Source organism: Triturus cristatus, chromosome 9 (assembly GCF_964204655.1).
Source record: "Triturus cristatus chromosome 9, aTriCri1.1, whole genome shotgun sequence".
NCBI lineage: Eukaryota > Metazoa > Chordata > Amphibia > Caudata > Salamandridae > Triturus > Triturus cristatus.
In genome coordinates, this window is record NC_140592.1 from 240,156,682 (window position 1) to 240,179,922 (window position 23,241).

The 23,241-nt window shown below is 47.8% G+C and overlaps 1 protein-coding gene across 1 annotated transcript in view; it reads left to right on the forward strand.

Moving 5' to 3' along the window:
- Window positions 1-873: 873 nt before the first annotated feature.
- The window catches only part of LOC146797673 (uncharacterized), a 63,225-nt gene continuing 40,857 nt past the window's right edge, over window positions 874-23,241 (forward strand). Inside the window, exon 1 of the mRNA XM_085627629.1 lies at window positions 874-882. Coding sequence (XP_085483755.1) covers window positions 874-882 — 9 coding nt within the window. The remainder of the gene's footprint in view (window positions 883-23,241) is intronic.

Below are 23,241 nucleotides of genomic sequence, written 5' to 3' on the forward strand. Positions count from 1 at the left end.
CTCAGACAGGTGTTGATGAAGGTCTGGGCTTTATTGTTGGTGGTCACTGTTCTCCAAGTTTCTGCTCCATATAGAGACTTCAGAATACTGATTTTACTTTGGTTTTAAAAAGCCTGATCTTGGTTTGCAGCGTTAGGCCCTTGGAGATGCAGATCTTCTTTAGCTGAATGAAGGCAGCCTTTACTTTGCCGTTTCTTGCCTTGACGCCAGCATCTGTGTTGCACTGCTTGTCTGTGATACTGCCCAGGTAGGTGAAGGCCTCAAACTCTTCAAGTGCATCACCTACGAGAGTGACTGGAGTTGTGCTGGCCATGTTAGCCTTCAGGATCTTGGGTTTCTGGAAGGAGAAGTGGATGCGGCGGTGGTCGGTTCAAAGGAGTTCGGTGGTGTGGCTGAAGGCGACGTGGGGGCTTGCGGAGAAGATGGGGTCAAGCGTGTGTCCTGCGGAGTGGGTGGGCGTTGTGATGAGTTGTCTCAGTCCGAGGTTGACGAGGTTATCGATCTTGTAGTCTTTTTGGATAGTCGAAGCCTCTATTATGAATGGTTTTGTAGCACTGATTTCCACATTTTGTTAAATCTAAACGCTTCCAGCTTGAATACCAGTGGCACTTTTTCATGTGCCAGCAAGTGCCATATACGTTGGAGCCACAGTTTCATTGATGGTGCCATTGGTTTCCCCCAGTGTCTCAGTATTGGCTGTTTGGCCGTGCAGAGTGGATGAGATCTGTGCTCACCTTCTATTGAGTGTAGTGTATATGTGGACATGGTCAGAATGCTTAAGATTGTAGATATTGGAACATTGATCACCTTTCCCTCCGTCTAAGCATGATATAATGCGCAATATGTCGTTCAACATTCTTTTGAGTTTCGAACATGTTGAGAGTAAGTGCAGTATTGTGCTTTACTCCAGCAATGTACTGGTTGTGCCTTATCCGTGGTGTGAAAGCAGGTGTGTAGTGCCATCTACAGACTGTTTTCTACAGGGTTTCTCACCCCAGGGCATATTAAGCAGAGATGGCCTTAGCTGGACATATAAGCTTCCAGGCAAGAGCAGTATGTGCATGTAATGATGTAATTAGATACCAATGGAATTGTGAAGCTGTTCTGGTCTCCTGCTGTTCAGAGAGGAATTTCTAATGTCCAGGTGCTGGTCAGCATCATTGTTTGCGTCCGATTCCCACTTTTCCCTGCACATGGATGCTTTTGTGCTTGGTCCGATCATTACAAATAATGATAATGATGAAGAGCCTTCAAAGGACCCCAGAGTGACTTCTTGAATCTATGTGCCATCAGCCTAGAATCAGATGGTATGGTTTCAGTAGTCTCCACCTACATGTTATTACCTTCTAGAATGCCTTTCCTTTTCTCTTGTTACCCAAAGAGTATTTCCTGAAGATCCAGACTGGTCTTCCAAACAACCTTTTCTATTCGGTCAACGGCCTGGCCACATCAGGCTAGACATAAAAGATCCAACCATGATCTAGTGCCAGATCTAATCCATCAGATAGCTACTTCATACTTCAATGAGTGGAATAGATAGTATAGGGAGGCTCCACCATCATTGCCATTGTCCCTCCGACTAGGTTGTGAACCACCAACTCCCTGGTTCATGGCACCAGCCTCTGTTCAGATTGTGTATGTGATAGTCTTCATTAATGACCATCAGGGGACATTTGTTGCAACCTACATTGTCATGTTTTATAATGAGCATTCTTTGGGCACCACTCTTCCTAATGATTCTTCTGGCATACTGGGTATTTATAGGAGGTTTTAACCTTGGTTTGTTCATGACAAGCCAGGCTTTCATCAGACTACTTTGTAAAATGGTACCATTAGAATAAGGCGGGTTTCCACAACCCATTCATTGATATCAGGAGTTACAGATCTCTTCCACATCATATTACATTCATTAGCAACCAGCGGGCCTTTTGAAAGCCAACTCCTTTCCCGTAAAGACAAGCCCAAATCACTTTGAAATACAGCAGCTAAAAGTTGACAGGATGCAAAAGTCTAGCCAAGTATTAATTTCAATCTGCCACACTTCATACCAAAAATATAACAATTCAACAGCTCAAATCATGGGTGTCAAGGTACCTTAGCAAACCACCAGACGCAACAACTAAAAGGCCCTCATAACAAATTTTGAAGGCGCAATATCCCCAGCGGAAATAGAGTTCTGCCATACTACAAGCTATCTGGTGTATCCAGACCTGGAATTGCTGAATCTGGAAATACCAGTTCTGGTGATACCAGATGCAAATCTATAGCCGGTAAAACCACAGAGTAGGCGGCCGGTGGCTGTAGGCACAGGCTGGCCTCTTCCGCACCGTGGGGGAAGCAAATTGCACTTCCACCGCCATGCAAGAACCTGTTGTAGCCTCAGATACCATTCATGCCACTCGCTTCACCCCGACTTGCATCAGTCCACTTGCTGAAATTTTTCATCTGCTCAAGATAGGTGGTAAATGTCAGTGGAACAATCACTTGAATCGGGAAATACATGAAGATTGTCACCCGGTATGCCCAGGCCTGCATAACTATTCTTTATTTCAAGGACTATAACTTGTAAATCTAAGATTTAGGTGTGGGGATCCAAACCAATTGTATTCCCATCCTTAAATCCTGCCAACTCGTAATGAGAGTCCATGTTATGGTTAAAGTAAGCTTTTTCATTTACACTGGGGTTCCACAAATCCTACACATTATTTTCTATAGAGAGAGCCTTAAATTAAGCTCCAGCTTAGGGCCTGATTTAGTGTTTGGTAGACACATTACTCCATCTCAATGTGATGGATATCCCTGTCCGCCTTATTGCAAGTGCCATAGTTTATAATGTAGTTTTACTTACAGCAAATTCTAAATCAGAACCTTAACTTTTTATTAATTGTGCACATATCTTTAACAATAAATATTCACATAATGACAGCTCCGAAACCCATGTATATTTAATCCTATTCATAAAAAGAGAATACTATTCCGTAAATTATCTGGGAAAAGCCATGAGACTCTAAAAAGGGGAAGCCAATTACAAATTTAAACAACAAGCACACGATTGGTAATACAGATATTTTCCCTGATGGCACTGCCATCCTATCCTATCCTCCAGTATCACTTTAAAAGTAAATAATATGAATGTTCTTTAGCAGTTACCCTATATTTAAATTGATGAAAATCAAAAGAAAGAATTGAACTATGCAACCAAATATCCTAATTTTAGATTTTCCAGCTGAAATCCAAATTTGCTCCTATAACTACCTGTTTTGAATCTGCAATGCATGATCTTTGCAGATAGGAGAAATATTATATCATATTTTCTTTTAAAAGCTGTCTTAATAAAAAATAAATTATAGATTTAAGATTACCTGGACCAATGAGGTGGGGCAGAGGGAAAGGATGCAAAGCAGCCTTTTTAACAAATTACCATTCACGATTCACTTCTGAGTCGCAGAACTAATAAAAGCTTAATAACACAGCTCACAACGTTGAAGGCCAAAGCCACCATTGGATACTGCATTTCACATATTTAGAAATGTTTGTTTGTTACAATTGATCCCATAAATAAATTCACATTAAACATTTTAACACATCTAAGTTCCTCCTATCGAATGGCAAAGAAATATTCTGAAAGATAGAATGTTTTTTTAGGTAATACGTTCACTTTGAGGGCTAACTTTCTCCCAAAGGCTTGAGTTGACCCCTAGACTTAGCTGAAAATATTTTGTCATTTTCATAGATTCTTCAAATATAAATTCACCTTCATTTCCAAATTTCTGAGCATTTTTACGCCCACAATATGCTAAAATATACCTTGTCCATTTGATATCCTTGTAGGTGGAAACAATTGAGTAGTTAAGGTAACACCTGAGACATTACCTAATTTAGCTCGCTAAAGTTCACAATTGTGTAAAATAGAGAATGAACGACCATTGCCAGAGTCTTTATAAAAAATAAACTATCATTCCCAATTATAAAGTTTTATGTTTGTTGTCATCAGTCACCATTTCTGCAACATCCACCTTCTGTCTAAAACAACAAGCCAAAGTTTCTGAAGTGAAAAGGCTGCAGAAATAACAGACAACTATACATGGTTCACCTACTCAGGAAACAACTCTAAGATATTAATCCTTTCATCAATTCTTTATTATACTAAATTGAATAAAATAGAATATATTATCCTCAGCAATCAAAAACAAAAACTCTAAAGTAAAAACCTACTAGAAACATAAACTAGGGGGCTCATTAGGATGGAGGGCGGAAAACCACCCCGACCACCATGGAAGCGGAAAATAACCGCCCACCGGCACGTTGGGAAAACCGGCGGCCAAATTAGGATCAACTGCCAAAAAACACAGACCGCGGCGGAACAGGGCCCAGAAAAACCGCCCGTAGCGGGCGGAGATGGCCAAAATCCGTCCGCAGCGTCGGATTCGCGGCGGAAAAACACCAACCCGCCGCAAGTATAGCGGAGACACCGCACCGGAAATTAGGATATCCCCAACGGTCCTGCGGTACGTACCGCTGTCTCCAACAGCCGCGGTCGCACAATGGGATGAATGGGAGAGCCAGCGGAAGAGCTGAAGCACAGCCACCGCGGCGGACGATCCGGAAAAAATATGGCGGACGAAGCAAAAAAGTGCACACAGAAAACTAGCCATGGCCCCCAAATACACAAAACACACCCCAATGACACAACCACATGGCAAAAAGAAAAATACAAATCCCAGGACAACACACATGACAGCAACAACCCAATTGGACACACCCACATAGCTGAGTATAAAACCAGCCCCTTCTCTGACCACAATCCTTTGCAATACTCCATGAGAGAAGGGACAACCCCCCCCCCCCCCAGCTGACAGGAGAGGCAAAGGACACAACACTAGCCACACCACACATAGCACCACCACCACACCTGCACAACGAACCCCCTGCACAATACACATCACAACCACACCCACCACTCACACTCCTGCAACCACAACCACTTTGCACACCATACACCATGGCCACACAGAAAATGCCCAAATTCACTGAGAGTGAGTTGACAGTCATGTCAGATGAGATAGTCAGAGTGGAACCATAGCTTCTTGGTACCCTGGTCCAACAGACACCATTAGCCACAAGGACACAAATTTGGGCAAAGATAGTCCAAAGGGTCAATGCAGTAGGGACCACCCCAGGATCAAAAAAGGAGATCATGAAGCGGTGGCATGATCGGAAGAGGGTGGTCAAGGAGAGGAGGAGCAAGAACCGTGAGCTGGCTCAGAGGACTGGCGGTGGCCCTCCCATTCCACAAAAACCATTCACATCATGGGAGGAGAAGGTGCTTATAAACAAAGTAACAAGACCCTCGCAAAAAATAGGATTTCCATCAATTACCAGAGTGGTCAGTGTCATCATTTGGATATCCTTCCTGCCATCCACTAGTGCCTCTTAATCATAGAGGAAAACTATGTGGATTGAGGTGTCGATCAGGTCAAAAGGAAGGAAACAACAAGGAGACAAGCTCTCGAATAACCACAATCATTCAGTGATAGACTATGGTGCAGTGTGTGCATGTGAAATTAAAAAAGGATTTAGAAGAGAGAACACTTTAATTGAATATATCTCTTGTAATCCTTATTAAAAATAGTGCAGAAGCAGCTTGAAAATATATGCTGCCTCACAATGTGGTCGACATGTTTCAGCCCTTACGACTTCTAGTCATGGGCTTTCTTCAGGACCCAGATGGAATTTGAATTGCTACTGCATTATGAATGAAGTGAAAAAGTGATACAAATGTAAAAATTTCAATACAGCCTTACGACTTGTGTTCCTCTGTACAAACTGGATACAGTTGAAACCTACAGCAAAAAATATATATATATATAATGTATTACTCAAAATGAAACAGTGAATTATGTTCCAGAACAACTTCAAAAATGGTTATATATCCCGTGGACCTTCAAGTATAACCACAGTCACTCATGCTTATGTGATATATATAGCAAAAAACGTATTCACTAAATTAATTTGCTCACCCGTTTTGTACGAGGATAGGACCTCACCCGGCAACAGCTCAGGTCTAGGAGGCCCCGCTCTGGGCAAAAAATAAAACAAAACAAGAAATAATAAAGGGAGAGGAAAACAGAAGAGTAAAACTATCAAACTGTCCTTCGTATTATTTCTAAAAATTTTTTTACAATTTGTTGCAATTGCCCTCGCACTTTCCATTGACAAAACTAAAATATGAAATAAATATTCCATTGATCATGGCTCTATCCAGAGTCAATGGAGGCATCAGCTTATTCTTTTCTTGAAAGACCTAATTCCTCCTATCAGTATCTTTGTCCAGTATATAGATGTCTGTACTCTCTCTTTATTTTAGTAGTGAGGATACATTGTTGTCTAACATTCTTGCTCCTTATACCCTCAATTGCCTAAGGTTCCGTGTGTGCATCTCTATATAATTGCTCAATTTAATCACAGACCAACTGTTTGACCTGCTTTTAAAATAAACTGAGCTGGATAGTTTATGTAAACATTAAATGAGTTGTTCCAAATTCAAAACATGGAGGTATTGTTATTGTGTTAAAGTAATTTAGGCCACACTTAATATCGCCCCCTGTGCATCGTTTTCACGGTATAGAACTGAAAACGAGATGGGCGGTGAGCACAATACTACGGGAAGCGGCTCAAAAAACCTTAAGTTACATTTAACCTGGCTGTCGCTCTAACAACATGCACCTTTAAACTTGAAAGCACAAAGCAAAGAGCGGTTACGGTTTTCCGTACACGATATCTCGTAGTGCATGTGCGAAGCCTTAAGGAAAAGACAAGAAAAGAAAAGAAGCCGGTCCTTACCTATCCGTCGGTACCTCAAGCTCGGACTGAGCTGAATAGTGCAGGTGACGGATAGGTTTCGGAACCTTCTTTTATGTGGTGCAGGCCCAGCTGAAATCAATTTAGAAATCAATTAAGACATGCTTTGGCGTGCGGGGATGATGTATATCTGAACTACAAAGTGACGTCTAAATACCCGGAAGTTGTAGTTATAATGCCGGTTTTCTGGTTTCCAACCCCTTGTTGTATTCTCAAATAAAGTGTGATTCTACAAAGTACATGTACATGGATTCTTTCTGATGGAAACCTTCCCGCGTATGATGATCTGAACTACAAAATGACATCACCGAAGACGGAACCTGTAGTTAGTTGATCGCATGTGTGTTAACACAATCGCGTAATAAATATATGATCGTGTATTAGAAATCAGTGTGTACTAAACCCAGGGACCTATTCATTGGATTATGGTGACCAACTCCCAACTGCCTGCATTATAGCAGGAACTTATCATAGGACACTCGCATGTGTGTATTGGATTATGTATAGAAACATATTTGACCCAGAAAACCTGACTAGGGATCAAATAGGCTGTATTAAATACATGTATTGATGGTTATTAACATTTAGCCTATCTTGTCACTGCATATTTCGTAGTGCTTCATTGTCCACCCTGTGTCAGTCATTTGGATGAATAGATGCAATGATCTAATGAGGCATATTCAATGGAATATATGCATGCAGCGATTCACAGAGCTGTCCACGGTATAGCATCGTTTAGGCCTAATGTATCACTGCGAAGCCTGAATACCCACTTCTGTTCTTTAGCTATATCACTGACATCTTTTCTGGGAAAATTCTCCTTGGGTCGAGAGTGTTCCAATTTATCGCGTAAATTGGTCCCTCTTTTGAATGAAAACAATGGGAGAGGAATTTTATCTTTGCAGCTGTTCAGGAGTCGCCAATGTTTGCGAATGCATTTCTGTATCCCATTTGCCAAAGTACTGTAAGTATCTACGAAGGTAAGCCATCCCATAGGTGGTTTCTCAATCGGTGGCTCCAATAGCGCCTCACGATTGTTGTTTGTAGCGCGTTTGAATGAGCACTTGATCAATCTTTGTGGATACTTCTTACTTAACAGTTGTTGCGACAGGTTTTTAGCAAGTACCTTGTATTGGTTTTGTGTAGAACAATTGCTACAGTAATTTACCTAAGAAAGAACAACTAGCCTTACGGTCTCTTACACAAGACATTGAAATAACTATCAAGCCCGTAAATTCCTCTCCCATTGTTTTCATTCAAAAGAGGGACCAATTTACGCGATAAATTGGTACACACTCGACCCAAGGAGAATTTTCCCAGAAAAGTTGGTACATTGTGGGATTTACCTGCGGTACAGGGACATTTTCCCTGTGGTGCTTGTGCTATATGTCCACAGACTAGACAACCAAAAACCGTTGATATAGGCACCACAAGGCCGTGGGTGTTGAAGACTTTCACTAATTGCAATAGTGATAATTTGATTTATCTTTTACACTGCCCCTGCAACATCCAATATGTGGGTATGACGACACGGAAGATTAAGTTCAGAATGTTGGAACACAAAAGCAACTTTAGATGCAAAAAAATGAATACGAAACTGATAAGACATTTTGTAGAAGCAAACCATCAGGCTGACAAATTCACGTGGACTGTCCTTGAGAAACCCTACATACCATCTCATGTCAGTGATATAGCTAAATTTCTCTTCATTAAAGAACAGAAGTGGATATTCAGGCTTCACAGTGATACATTAGGCCTAAACGATGCTATACCGTGGACAGCTCTGTGAATCGCTGCATACATATATTCCATTGAATATGCCTCATTAGATCATTGCATCTATTCATCCAAATGACAGACACAGGGTGGACAAAGAAGCACTACGAAGTATGCAGTGACAGGATAGGATAAATGTTAATAACCATCAATACATGTATTTAATACAGCCTATTTGATCAATAGTCAGGTTTTCTGGGTAAAATTTGTTTCTATACATAATCCAATAAACACACATGCGAGTCTCCTATGATAAGTTCCTGCTATAATGCAGGCAGTTGGGAGTTGATCACCATAATCCAATTAATAGGTCCCTGGGTTTAGTACACACTGATTTCTAATACACGATCATATATTTATTACGCGATCGTGTTAAAACACATGCGATCAATGAACTACAGGTTCCGTCTTGGGTGATGTCATTTTGTAGTTCAGATCATCATACGTGGGAAGGTTTCCATCAGAAAGAAGCCATGTACATGTAGTTTGTAGAATCACACTTTATTTGAGAATACAACAAGGGGTTTCGATTTTTTAACAAAGTGGGCTGAGAGCAACAAGTATGTTTCCCGATAATATACACACGCTAATGGAAACCAGAAAACCGGCATTATAAACTACAACTTCCGGGTATTTAGACGTCACTTTGTAGTTCAGATATACGTCATCCCCGGACGCCGACGTACGTCTTAATTGATTTCTTAATTGATTTCAGCTGGGCCTGCACAACATAAAAGAAGGATACAAAACCTATCCGTCACCTCCACTATTCAGCTCAGTCCGAGCTTGAGGTACCGACGGATAGGTAAGGACCGGCTTCTTTTCTTTTCTTTTCTTTTCTCCTTAAGGCTTCGCACATGCACTACGAGATATCGTGTACGGAAGACCGTACCCGCTCTTTGCTTTGTGCTTTCGAGTTTAAAGGTTCATGTTGTTAGAGCTACAGCCAGGTTAAATGTAACTTACGGTTTTTTGAGCCGCTTCCCGTAGTATTGTGCTCACCGCCCATCTCGTTTTCAGTTCTATACCGTGAAAACGATGCACACGGGGCGATATTAAGTGTGGCCTAAATTACTTTAACACAATAACAATACCTCCATGTTTTGAATTTGGAACAACTCATTTAATGTTTACATAAACTATCAAGCTCAGTTTATTTTAAACGTAGGCCAAACTTGAAGGGCCCAGTTGGTCTTTGATTAAATTGAGCAATTATATAGAGATGCACACACGGGACCTTAGGCAATTGAGGATATAAGGAGCAAGAATGTTAGACAACAACTTATCCTCACTACTAAAATAAAGAGAGAGTACAGACATCTATATACTGGACAAAGATACTGATAGGAGGTATTAGGTCTTTCAAGAAAAGAATAGGCTGATGCCTCCATTGACTCTGGATAGAGCCATGATCAATGGAATTTTTATTTCATACTTTAGTTTTGTCAATGGAAAGTGCGAGGGCAATTGCAACAAATTGTAAAAAATCTTTTAGAAATAATACGAGGGACTGTTTGATAGTTTTCCTCTTCTGTTTTCCTCTCTCTTTATTATTTCTTATTTTGTTTTCGTTTGTTGCCCAGAGCGGGGCCTCCTGGACCTGAGCTGTTGCCGGGTGAGGTGAGGTCCTATCCTCGTACAAAACGGGTGAGCAAATTAGTTTAGTGAATACGTTTTTTGCTATATATATCACATAAGCATGAGTGACTGTGGTTATACTTGAAGGTCCACAGGATATATAACCATTTTTGAAGTTGTTCCGGAACATGATTCACTGTTTCATTTTGAGTACTACATTGTATATATATATATATATTTTTTGTTATAGGTTTCAACTGTATCCAGTTTGTACAGAGGAACGCAAGTCGTAAGGCTGTATTGTAATTTTTAAATTTGTATCACTTTTTCACTTCATTCATAATGCAGTAGCAATTCAAATTCCATCTAGGTCCTGAAGAAAGCCCATGACTAGAAGTCGTAAGGGCAGAAACATGTCGACCACATTGTGAGGCAGCATATATTTTCAAGCTGCTTCTGCACTATTTTTAATAAGGATTACAAGAGATATATTCAATTAAAGTGTTCTCTCTTCTCAATCCACATATTTTCCTCTATGATTAAGAGGTACTAGTGGATGGCAGGAAGGATATCCAAATGATGACACTGACCACTCTGGTAATTGATGGAAATCCTATTTTTCGCGAGGGTCTTGTTACTTTGATTATGATTACTGTGTAGTACTCTTTATGTTATATGTTTGTCTGGTCCTCTGTTCAACTAAAAGACTATCGGATTTGTTGATTCATATAGAATTTTCAGGGGAAGTAATCCGATACTGGTCTATAAACATCCCTAGGACCCTTCACCATATTATCTTTTTTTTTTAATTTGTTGTTTTTTTTTTATTTAGGAGAAGGTGCTTGCCATACAGCATCCAGAGAGTCTCACAGGAGTAGCCGGGGGAGTGGAGGCTGGTAAGTACAAACAAATGTCTACCACCACTCTGCTATGTACAGTCCCGCACAACTACAAAGCTACACCACCTAGGACAAATTCCATCCATCTGCACCACACACTCACAAAAACATGTCTCACAGATCCAACATTCACCCACTCCCATACACCTCAAACATAGCTACCAACATTACCATGGGGGCATGTGTACAGGCAGACAGCACTACAACTCCCACCAGGCCCCCTTGTCCCACAACATCAGCAAGATGGAGCTCTCCACCCAGAAGCATGTGTCAGCCATTACATCACCCTCATCAAACTAACAGGTAGGTAGCCATCTTCCCTGGGAGGGTGTCTGGGGGTGGGAGGCCTGCACCACTACTCCCACCATGTCCCCTGTCCCACAGCCTAGCAAGATGGATCCCTCCCCCACCCCACCCAGAAGCATGTGTCAGCCATTACACAACCCACATCAAACTTACAGGTAGGTAGCCATCTTCCCTGGGAGGGTGTCTGGGGGTGAGAGATCTGTATCACTACTCCCACCATGCAGCCTGCCCCCCCCCCCTCAGCAGGATGGAGCACTCCTCCCCACCAAGAAGCAGTTGGAAGCCATTACATCACCCTCATCAAACTAACAGGTAGGTAGCCATCTTCCCTGGGGGTGGGAGGCCTGCGCTACTACTCCCAACATTCCCTCTGTCTCACACCTGAGCAGGATGGAGCCCCCCCCACCGAGAAGCAGTTGGAAGCCATTGCAGTACACCAAACAAACTAACAGGTAGGTAGCCATCTTCACAATGAGGGTGTTTGGGGGTAGGAGGCCTGCACTACCACTCCCACCATGACCCCTGCCCCCCACCTCAGCAGGATGGAGCCCTCCCCCACCCAGAAGCAGTTGGAAGCCATTACATCACCCTCATCAAACTAACAGGTAGGTAGCCATCTTCCCTGGGAGGGTGTCTGGGGGTGGGAGGTCTGTACTACTACTCCCACCATGCACCCTGCCCTCCCAGGAGGATGGAGCCCTCCCCCCCAGAAGTAGTTGGAAGCCATTACATCACCCTCATCATACTAACAGGTAGGTAGCCATCTTCCCTTGGAGGGTGTCTGGGCGTGGGAGGTCTGCCCCACTACTCCCACCATGCCCCCTGGCCCCCACCTCAGCATGATGGAGCCCTCCACCCACCCCACCCAGAAGCAGTTGGAAGCCATTGCAGTATACCAAGCAAACTTACAGGTAGGTAAACATATGATTCTGGACCGTGACCCCACTGAGCAGGAGGTAAGCTGCCACCACGCAGACCGTCAGACTCCTTTATAGTCGCCCTACGGCCCGTTTGCGTCTCAACGGCACGCTCTCTCGCCCATTCTCACTCACGCGCGGTACGCGGCAGGGTTGCCCGCTTTCACCGCTCTTGTTCATTTTGGCTATGGACCCCCTGATTCGGCATTTCCAAGAGCGGCACCTCCACAGGGGTCTCCAGTTTCGGACGGGCCCATTGCTGGCCTCTCTTTATGCCGATGACACAATCCTGTATGTCAGGGAGCCGCAGGCCAACCTGGCCCCCTTGATACATGAGATCCTTCGTTTCGGTAGCCATTCGGGCCTGGGCATAAACTGGCATAAGTCCATCATCTTCCCACTGACTATCGGCACCTCCCCATGGCAATGTGAGTTCCCTCTTGAGTGGTGCTCAGACTCGGTGCGATACTTGGGCATACAAATACATTTGAACACGGACGAAATCATCCGCCTCAACTATGGCCGCGCGATTGCGCGGCTGGAGACTCAGGTGGATGGGTGGTTGCGGCTCCCGCTCTCTATGTCCGCCAGGATAGCTATTCTTAAAATGATAGTGCTCCCCAAATTCTTGTATCTTTTCAATAACATCCCTATCCCTCTGACCCGGGCCTTCTTCTCCACACTGCGGTCCCTCCTGATTAGGCTGGTCTGGGGTGGGAAACACCCCCGGATCCGCTGGGCGACCCTCACACTCCCACAAGAGCGTGGCGGCCTTGGAGTGCCGGATTTATATTTATACTATCTAGTCGCTCAGTGTGCACATGCCTATGCCTGGTATCACCCTGATGCTCGGATCCCATTCCTTCGCCCAGAGGCGGACTTTGTCCTCCCGGGTCGCCTGTCGACGGTGTTGCCCAAAGGTGTCCCCAGGGACCCAAAGGACATTCAAACTGTGTCTACTACCAGCTGGGCATGGAACAGGCTCTCGCGCTATTTGGCTCAGCCTCTGCTGTATTCGTCTTCCCTCCCGATACCCAACCCTGGGCTGTTACCTGGCACGGATGAAGCACTAGTGCGACGAACGTTGACGAAATTTGACCTCACCAGGATCGGGGACTTGTACCCGGGTGGGCACATTTTCTCGGCGTCAGAGGACACGCGATTAAGTGACGCTACATTCATGGACCGGTTCGTTCTTCGCCGGCTCTATTGCGCCGCCCGGGCGGAGATTCGGGGATTCCCCCTCGAGCCGGCCTCCCTGGAACCTCTCACCATCCTGATTGACGCCGATACGGGGGCACATATTGTTTCCAGGCTGTACAGGGCGTGCGCGGCGCGGGTCCCCTGTGCGGATGATCGTGCGCGGGAGGAGTGGGGGACAGACCTTGGTAGGCCTATCACGGACGAACAATGGACGGCATGTTGCAAGGTCACCGACACAGTGTCATTGAATAGCCGCCACAAACTCCTACATTATAAATTCCTACGCCGTTGGTATATGACCCCGGTTAGACTCCACGCCATAGATCCCGCGCGGCCGCACGCCTGCTGGAAATGCGCTGCACCACATGCCGATTTTGCACACATGGCCTGGACGTGTCCGAGACTGCAGACATTCTGGGCTCAGGTTCACAAGATCCTAGAAGAGATGCTAGGGCTTACACTCATTCCCACTCCTGAGGTCGCACTGTTGGGTTATACGGTCAATTTCCCAAAGAATGTCCGTAAACTGGCCTCTCTAGGGCTTCTTCTGGCCAAGCGGGAGATAGCAAAGCACTGGGGGAGGAAGACAGCTCCCACGTCCAAGACATGGCTTACAGCCATGGCTTTCTGCAGCACGAATAGCGAGATCTACTCTAGTCTCCTCCCAACGATAGCGCGTCCTAGGGACATCTGGGGCCCTTATAAAACATACATTGCAGGCTTGCCTGGCTCGACCCCGCCATCCCCGAATCCCGGAATAGCTCCCACTGGAGTGGGGTAGGTCGTACCAACCCACTATTACGAAGATGTAGGGGTCCTGCTGGGGTGTCGACGCGGGGATATTAAGCTCCTGGGGTCAGGTACTGTACACCGCGTGGCGTTTTCCCATGTTAGAAATGAGGGCAGGGGAGGTGGACGTCTTTAGTACCCTGGAGTCAGCTCACGGGTCAGGGACCCCCTTGGTTCAGGTTCGGGCAAGTGTTGATGATGGATTGGTAGATGGGGTCTTGTTGTCGGTTGCATTCATGATGTGGTATTGTTCATCTCAGGACCGGAAATGTCACAACGCTACTACTGATTGGTTATTTGTGTATCGCACAGCCGCAAAATCTGTATTATTTGATTTGTCTAATTTCAATAAAAACTTAAAAAAAAAAAAAAAAAAGCTGCCACCACGCACACACACGTGTGACATAACAAACCCAAATGTGGGCACATTACAGGTAAGTAGCCAGGACGTGCACCTACCCATTCGTCACAAATTATATGGTGCCATATGACAACACCAGCCCTCTCATTGCATAAAGAGACAAACCGACCCCATTGCCAAGCACAGTGTGCACACAGGTAAGCTAAGGAAACTGTCACAGCTACCAAAGTGTGACACACCAATGCACAAGTAGAAGAAAGTCATGGCACAATCATGCACAGCACATATTTACATGTGCATCGCCATGGGGCAAGTGCAACAAGGACCATTCAACAAATATGAAAGCATGTGTGCTGGTACAAATCAAGATATGCACATGACAGGACAAAGGTATGCAGGAGATGACAATGCCCAGTCCATGGCCAGATGTGACGTCTGCCAGGTCAGACAAATAAACAATGAGTCCTCAATTAAACACAAGTTGTGCCAGGCCCTAGATGGCAACAAGTCCCTGTAATCCTCAATTGTGCACGGGTCGCGTGGTATGCCTTGACACCTCACACCATGGACAAGTAATGCCTGTACCACTGCATCATGTCAGGAAGCACAGTAGTGCACATAGTAAACAATGTGATGATCAGTCAATTGTGCAGTGTACAAAAAGTGAATGACAAAAAGTGAATGACACATAGCTAACACAAAGCTTGCCGGGTGCACCACAATGACCATTTCCCATCTGACCCACAGGTGACCAAGAACTCACTGCAGAGGACAACACCAGCAAACTGCAGAGCCAGTCTCCCCCCCCCCCCCGGTACATGGACTCTGGTTTGTTGACTCCCAGGACCCCCCACCACATCTGCACCAACAACAACTTCACAGCAGACCCCTGCTGTCACGGCCTGTGCGGCCACCACCAGTGCTGCCTGCAACACCCTCCCTGTCCCAGAGGATGACCAGAACCCACCACCGACAGAGGAGGTCAGGGAGAGGATGCGGGTGCCCACAGTGGTGAGGCAACAGGTCCGTGGCAGCAGGGTAGGTGGGAGGGGCAGGGTCACCCACGGACACCAGGAGGCTGGGACCCAATTCCTGGAACACATCACCAGAGTCCTGGGTGCATACGAACAGACCCAGGGACGAACGGGCCGGTCTGATGAACTGTTGCACGAGCTCATCCTGCTGATGTGGTCCATCGACTTCCGCATGGGACAAATCGTGGACCTCTTGGGCCAGCAAGTGGTGGTACTGAGGGACAGCCATGCGCCACAGACAACACTTCCACCTCCCAATGGTGGGCCGCACGATGACAGTTAACCATCCTCCCCTGCGCCCACAGAGAGGGGTGAGTCCTCAGACCCCACTGGCCCTGCAGCAAGGCCCCCCCCCGCCGCCAAACGATGAAGGGGCCGTCCCAAAAAGACCCTGGGAGTATCTGGAGGCAAAGCACCTGCCACACGCCAGTCACGGAGCCGGCCATGATGACAACCCTCTCCACCACTGCATTGACTTTTTGAACTGTCCTTCCCCACACTGCCTTGTGAATGGCATCTGTCTGTTGGACTGGGTCACCACATCAATGTGGTGACTACTCGATTATTTCATCTACCACAACTATCAACTCACTGCTCCACCCCACCCCCAATGGAAATGTACACCCCCCTCGCATCTCACCATTGCAAATAAAATATCTTTACACACATGTTGTCGAGTCTGCTCCGTCTTTATTGGAGGATGTACAGTCTTCAACATGATCACAATGTACCAGGAGCGTGGGCTGTATGTAGGCAAGGAGAAGTCGAAGGCACCTAGGGAAACACAACAGAACTACTTTCACTGGTCTGGGTGTGGCATCACACAACCCCTACCATCAGGATAACCCAACATGCACATGTCACAATGGCCAACAAGTGTCAACATACACGTCCTGTAGATGTTCCCAAATGACCTGTCCCAGAAACATTGCCAAACACCGCTGAGTCTACAACTGGCTGCTGCTACAATTCTCATATGCCCCTTCACGACAACAGCAATATCAGCAGACAATGGGTATGTTGCACATTGACACCCACCTTCAAGTGAAGTATCGGGAGATGAGCTGTTCACGCAGGTCAACACCTTCCTCCTCTCCACTGTCCTCATCACTGGACACGGCTTGGTTTGCAGGCTGGGGCCTTGGGTCCTCACCATCATCCAGGAGCAGGGGAATCTCCTCGCGAATGGCTAGGTTGTGGAGCATGCAGCATGCCACTACAATCTGACACACCTTCCTGGGCGAGTATGCCAGTGCACCTCTGGTCTTGTCCAGGCAGCGGAAACGTGACTTGAGCAGACCAAATGTACGCTCCACCACACGACGTGTCCTCCCATGGGCCTCATTGTAGCGGACTTCAGCCGGGCTCCTGGGATTCCGCAGTGGGCTCAGCAACCAAGGACGGTTGGGATATGCAGACATCTAGGTATGACAAACACAAATAGACATTGCAATGTCGCAGAGGCTGAGGGCAGCAGGTCACACACCCAGCACGCCACATGACTAGGCATACTCACCCACAATCCATGCACGCTCTGGAAGCAGATTAGCCATCAGCTGGGGTACAATGCTGTTCTGCAGGATGTAGGAGTCATGGGCCGAGCCTGGGAATTTGGCACACATGTGGGAGATGGTCATATCTGCCAGACACACCACCTGCACATTGATGGAGTGGTAATGCTTGCGATTGCGGTAAATGTGCTCACTTGCCTGTGGGTGCAATCAATGGCACCAACAACTTTGGGGATGTGTCCAAGGGGATAGAAGTCTCCCTTCACAGCTGGCAATTCAGCACCCCTGGGGAAATGGATGTATCTGTCCTTGTATAGCATCATGGCAGCCAGTACATCATGCAGCACCATGCTGAACATCGTTTGTGACATCCCACCAGCGCTGGCCACTGTCTCTTGGAACAATCCAGTGGCAAAAAAATGCAGGGCCGCCATCACCTTATAAGTAGGGGTGAAAGCTGTTGGATATGTCCTGCGAGGCTGCAGGTGGGGCTCCAACAGATCACAAAGGGTTTTCAGGGTGGCTCTGTCCAGGCGGCATTTCCGTATGATCGCAACATCCTCCATGTCCTCCAGCACCGTCAAGTGACGAATCGAATTTGGCCTCCTCCTATTGGAGATGATAGTGAACACCTGTCAATGCAACACATCATGAGATGTGCACATCACATCACGTTCTGGATGACATAACGGCAACAATGACTGACATCAATCTTGACTAACAGACCAGCTCACATGTAGGGACACCTCCATGTACACAGAGGCCACACCTGTCAACTTACACAAGACAAGTACCTCAAACACCACCTTGGTCAATGTGAATGCACATAGCGATACGGCCACATTTCAAATGGGCACGCCTGGGAGTATAGCATCCAGCATGTGTGTAACTAATCAAACCCACTGTCTCATACCTAGCTGCTGTACCTGTCACACCTCAATGCGTCATTACAACCTAGCACACATCCACCACACAATGACCACATTGGGCGCTGGAATGACGAATGTGTGCATGAGCAGACATGAGAGGCAATGCAACATAGTTCATCATTCATTGAGACGAGCATCGCTGTGTTGTCACTGCACCTCAACACATTGACATGTGTACACATTGTAGAGTCCAGAACTACACTGTCCTGCCTACACCAACATCAAATCCATAAGTGACATGTGAGTGGGTACAGGCCAATCTACGAAACACACACACAAACATGGCATGTGTAGCCATCAGTGGAGTAAATGGAACATTGGCATTGTGTGCACGATGAAGTTCCATTGACCATGTTGGCACTGTGCCCTGTTGATGTTTGACAAATGGCCATTGCGATTGTATGGCACCCAAATCACGGTAGCTACCGCCTGGCCCCGGCGGTGTGTCACCAGCACCCCCATTCATACAAGTACGGTAGTCATAGGCATGGAGACATGGGGAGATGGCGGTTGGCATGCTCTGCCACCCATATTGCGGTAGCTACCGCCTGGCCCCAGCGGTGTGTCACCAGCAGCCCCATTCACACAAGTGCGGTAGTGATAGTCATGTAGACATGGGTAAATGGCGGTGGGTATGCTCTGCCGCATGAATGGCGAAGCCTCGTGTCAATGCATAGCACCCATATCGCGGTAGCTGCCGCCTGGCCCCGGCGGTGTGTCACCAGCACCCCCCCTTCACACAAGTACGGTAGTCATAGGCATGTAGACATGGGTAAATGGCGGTTGGCATGCTCCGCCACCCATATCGCAGTAGATACCGCCTGGCCCCAGCGGTGTGTCACCAGCAACCCCCCTTCACACAAGTGCGGTACTGATAGGCATGGAGACATGTGGAAATGGCAGTGGGCATGCTCTGCCGCATGAATGGCGGAGCCTCGTGTCAATGCATGGCACCCATATCGCGGTAGCTACCGCCTGGCCCCAGCGGTGTGTCACCAGCAACCCATTCACAAAAGTGCGGTAGTGAGAGGCATGTAGACATGTGGAAATGGCGGTGGGCATGCTCCGCCGCTAAAATCGCGGTAGCGTACACCGGGCCCCTGCAGTGTGTCACTGCCATGGGGCTTGCCCTAAAGCCAATGCGAAGCTCGATAGCGGTGGCATGATGCAATTTTGAAGATTGCGGTAGGCGTACTCTGCCACCGCGGAGGCGGACATTGGCTGTATTTGAAAGATGCACCATCGCTGTTGTGCACCCCGGGCCCCAGCGTTGTGTCACCGCCATAGAGCATACCCTTATAGCTAATGGGAGCCATGATTGCGGTGGCATGATGCAATTTTGAAGATCGCGGTAGGCGTGCTCCGCCACCGCGGAGGCAGACATTGGCTGCATTTAAAAGATGCACCATCGCGGTAGCGCACCCGGGCCCCAGCGTTGTGTCACCGCCATGGAGCATGCCCTTACAGCCAATGGGAGCCATGATTGTGGTGACATGATGCAATTTTGAAGTTCGCAGTAGGCTTGGTCTGCCACCGCGGAGGCGGTCATTGGATGCATTTGAAAGAGGCAGACCTGGACCACCAATTGCTGCAGCTTGGCACCTTTGAAATGACCCCAGGGGGCTATATATGTGTTGGAGTGAGCCTCACATTTCCACTGCTCCCAGAGCCTGCTGCCTGAGACCCCTCACCTGCTGCTGTCTCCAGGGACTGCTGCCTGAGACCCCTCACCTGCTGCTGCTTCCAGGGACTGCTGCCTAAGACCCCTCACCTCACCTGCTGCTGCCTCCAGGGACTGCTGCCTGAGACCCCTCACCTGCTGCGGCCTCCAGGGACTGCTACCTGAGACCCCTCACCACCCAATTCCGCTGCTGTTGTCTCATGTCCACAGTGATGGCAAGGACAGAGAAGACCCGTGCCAGTCCCTTCACGAGCGAGGAGCTGGAGGTCCTGGTGGACGAGGTGCTCACACAGTAACGAAGGCTATATGGTGCCCCAAATGTCGTGGTAAGTCTTCGTCAGTGGTGGGGTAGGGCAGGGGGGCCACACATGTAGTTGGACTGATGCAGCATGTGCCTGGGAGTGTGGGGTAGTGTCATGCACTGCCTGACATGCTGTCTCCAGTGGGAGGGTGTGTGTACCCAATGCAATAGCTTTCCCTCCCTGCACATGTATGTATGAGTGACCTGTGTTGTGTTGTCAGCCACACAGTGACACTGAAGGTTGTTCATCCTGTAGTCAGGACAGTGATTGCTTGGCTGGATGGCTGTGTGTGCCCCTGTAGTCCATCTCAGTGTGAGCCCAGCTGGCCTGCACAGTCCCCGCCTACAAGGACAAGGACACCTCACTTAACTTACAGAGTATGACATCAGTCTTTTCACATTGCACAACTGCCCTAGTGAATGGCATTTTGTATTTGTGAGATCATGTCCCTCAATGTGACCACCATGACACATTCATCTATTCACAGGACAGGGACATTGATGGCTGCGCAGTCAAGGACACAGTGAGTCCACCTCCAAACACAGGTTGACGTGATGTATGTGTTGCTCAAGCCAACAATTGACTGGAGATATGGGCAGTCTACATGGGTGTTTCAGTGCTGGCATCCTGCATGTGCGTGAGATGTGCAGGGACTGTGTTCCCCCTCACACCTGCATGCTTTTACATCAGCTTTTCCCATGCAGGTGTCCCATGTGTGCTGTACTATAGTCTCTGATTGACATATCGTTGGATATGTGATGATTTTGTATCTTGCTGCTATACTGATAGATGTCGGTACATGACACTGCGTCACTGATCATTTCCCCATCTTGTCTCCCATGCCTGCAGCTCAAGGTACACCAGCGTAAGGCCGTGTGGAGGGCCATTGCAGCGAAGGTGCGAGCTCTGGGGATCTCAAACCGACGGCGCACCCACTGCCACAAGAGATGGGACAACATTAGCCGGCTGGCAAAGAATGTGGCAGAGATGACCTTGGGGCTGCTTCCTCGCACTGGACGTTTGGCACAGCGCAGTATGACACCACTAATGGGGCGCATCTTGGTGGTGACACAGCCTGAGCTGGATGCACGTTTGAAGGAGTATCAGCAGCAAGCCAGGGGTGAGCATTTGGGGAGTCTGACTTTGGCTGGGAGTGGCTGCATGTGTACAGAGCCTGTGCCAGCGCTGGCCTATGTGATGTTGGTAGTGTGATGCTGTGGCATGTAAGTGGCTGCTGGCCTGGTTGCCGGTGGCATGCATTTGCCCTACCTGTACTTACAAAGGTGATTTGGATGCTGTGCCTTCACATTACATTCTGAGTTGTGCTCTTCAGGTTTCTTCTGCATTGGGGTAGTCTTGGGAATCCCATGGGAGGGAACGGCAGTGTGCCCGATCTGACTGTTCGTACATCAATGCGTCCATTGCATGCACCCAGATTGGGGAGGCCTACACATCTGACAGCAGTGTGCACCATTCTATTGTCCCCAAGGTACGACATGGTGGGTGGCATGGGCTAATGTCCATTGTGGACTGTCATGTTGTAGTCAGGGTCTGTGTTGTACCCTCCTGTTCCATCCAGATCTGTCATTGGCAACAAGTAGTGTGCCTCCATCATGTCCCTAGGTGTGCTCAGAGCTAGTTGTGTGTCTGTTTGAACAGAGCCACAAGCAGGGTGTTGTGCTGTGTGGTCTTCACATGGCTCACTCATGCCTGAGTTTCCAGTTTCCACGCACTACTTGAGTCAATATAGTGAGTTGGCACGATGTGATTGCACAGGGTGGTGTGCAACATGTAGATTTGGTATTCTTTTGTGATGCATATGTTTGTTCTGTTGCTGTCACTGACCTGACCCTACATCTCTCTCTCATGCAGCATCACCTGTGGTCAGGGAGGGACAGGAGACAGACACCAGTGGGGGTGAACCTAACACAACAGCTGCCCAGGAGCCCAGTGACACAGATGTCACCAGCGCCTCAGAGGAGGGACAGGCGTCTGCTGGAGGAATCCCAGCCTGAGACGCAAAGCACCACATCATCCGATGCCAGCGGGGATGCATCCATGTTGGAGGGCACAGGGAATGGGGACTCTGCATTGACTTCCACCACACAGCGGCCAGTGCCCACCCTCCCAGCCACTTCCTCTGGTGCTGCCCATGTCCGCCTCAGTAAGAGGGGAAGACCGTCCTTCAACCCTGGCACCGCTGCCCCTGCCCCTGTCCCCCCTGCTGCCATCAGTGCTGATTCTATGGACCTTTTGCGCCAGCTGTGTGTAGGCCAGACAGCTCTCCTCAATGCCTTCATTGACCACGACAAGAAATTGGCCCAGGTGGTTGCTTTCATGGAGGGCATACATTCAGACATGGGTGGGCTGCACCGGACAGTCCAGGCTTTGTCATCAACAGTGACGTCTGCCCTGCATCAGGCACATACTCACAGTCCAGCTCCGGTCCCTTTGTCCAACCCCCTGGCAGTGGCCGAGGCTGACAATAGTGACCACGGTCCACATACGTCAAAGTCACGATACAGCACACGAAGCACACAGCAGCAGCAACCCAAGCGGTCCCGGGCGCAGACAACATCCCCACAGAAGACCAAAGCCACCCCAGAGCGCAGGGAGAAAAGCCCGTCAGGCGACACCAGTGGACAAAAAGCAAAGCAGCAGACCTCAGGCACACATGCCTCAGTGGCATCCCCATCCAAGGACTCTCCTGCCCCTAGAGCATCGCGCAAAGAGAAGCATACAGTGTCTGTGCCCACCAAGGAGGTGGTGCATGCCAAGGGTACAACTAGGAAGGGCTCCAAGGCAGAATCACCAACCACCTCGACTCCCATTCCAAGCCCAGTGAAGCAGGGGCCGGAGGGCACTGTAGGGGTAACACCTAGTAAACAGGGGAAGGGGGGCAGTGGCGAAGCCAGGCAAAATGTTCCGCTGGGTCCAGCACATCACCAGAGGGGATGACAGCGCCTGCACCTGCTGGAGCTGTGGTGGTGAGTGTGCCTGTTGTGCCCACACCACTTCCCATTGAGCCACAGTCAGTCAAGCCATTTCGGATCCCCAAGAAGTGGAAGGGCACCCCTCCACAATCTCCCAGCCA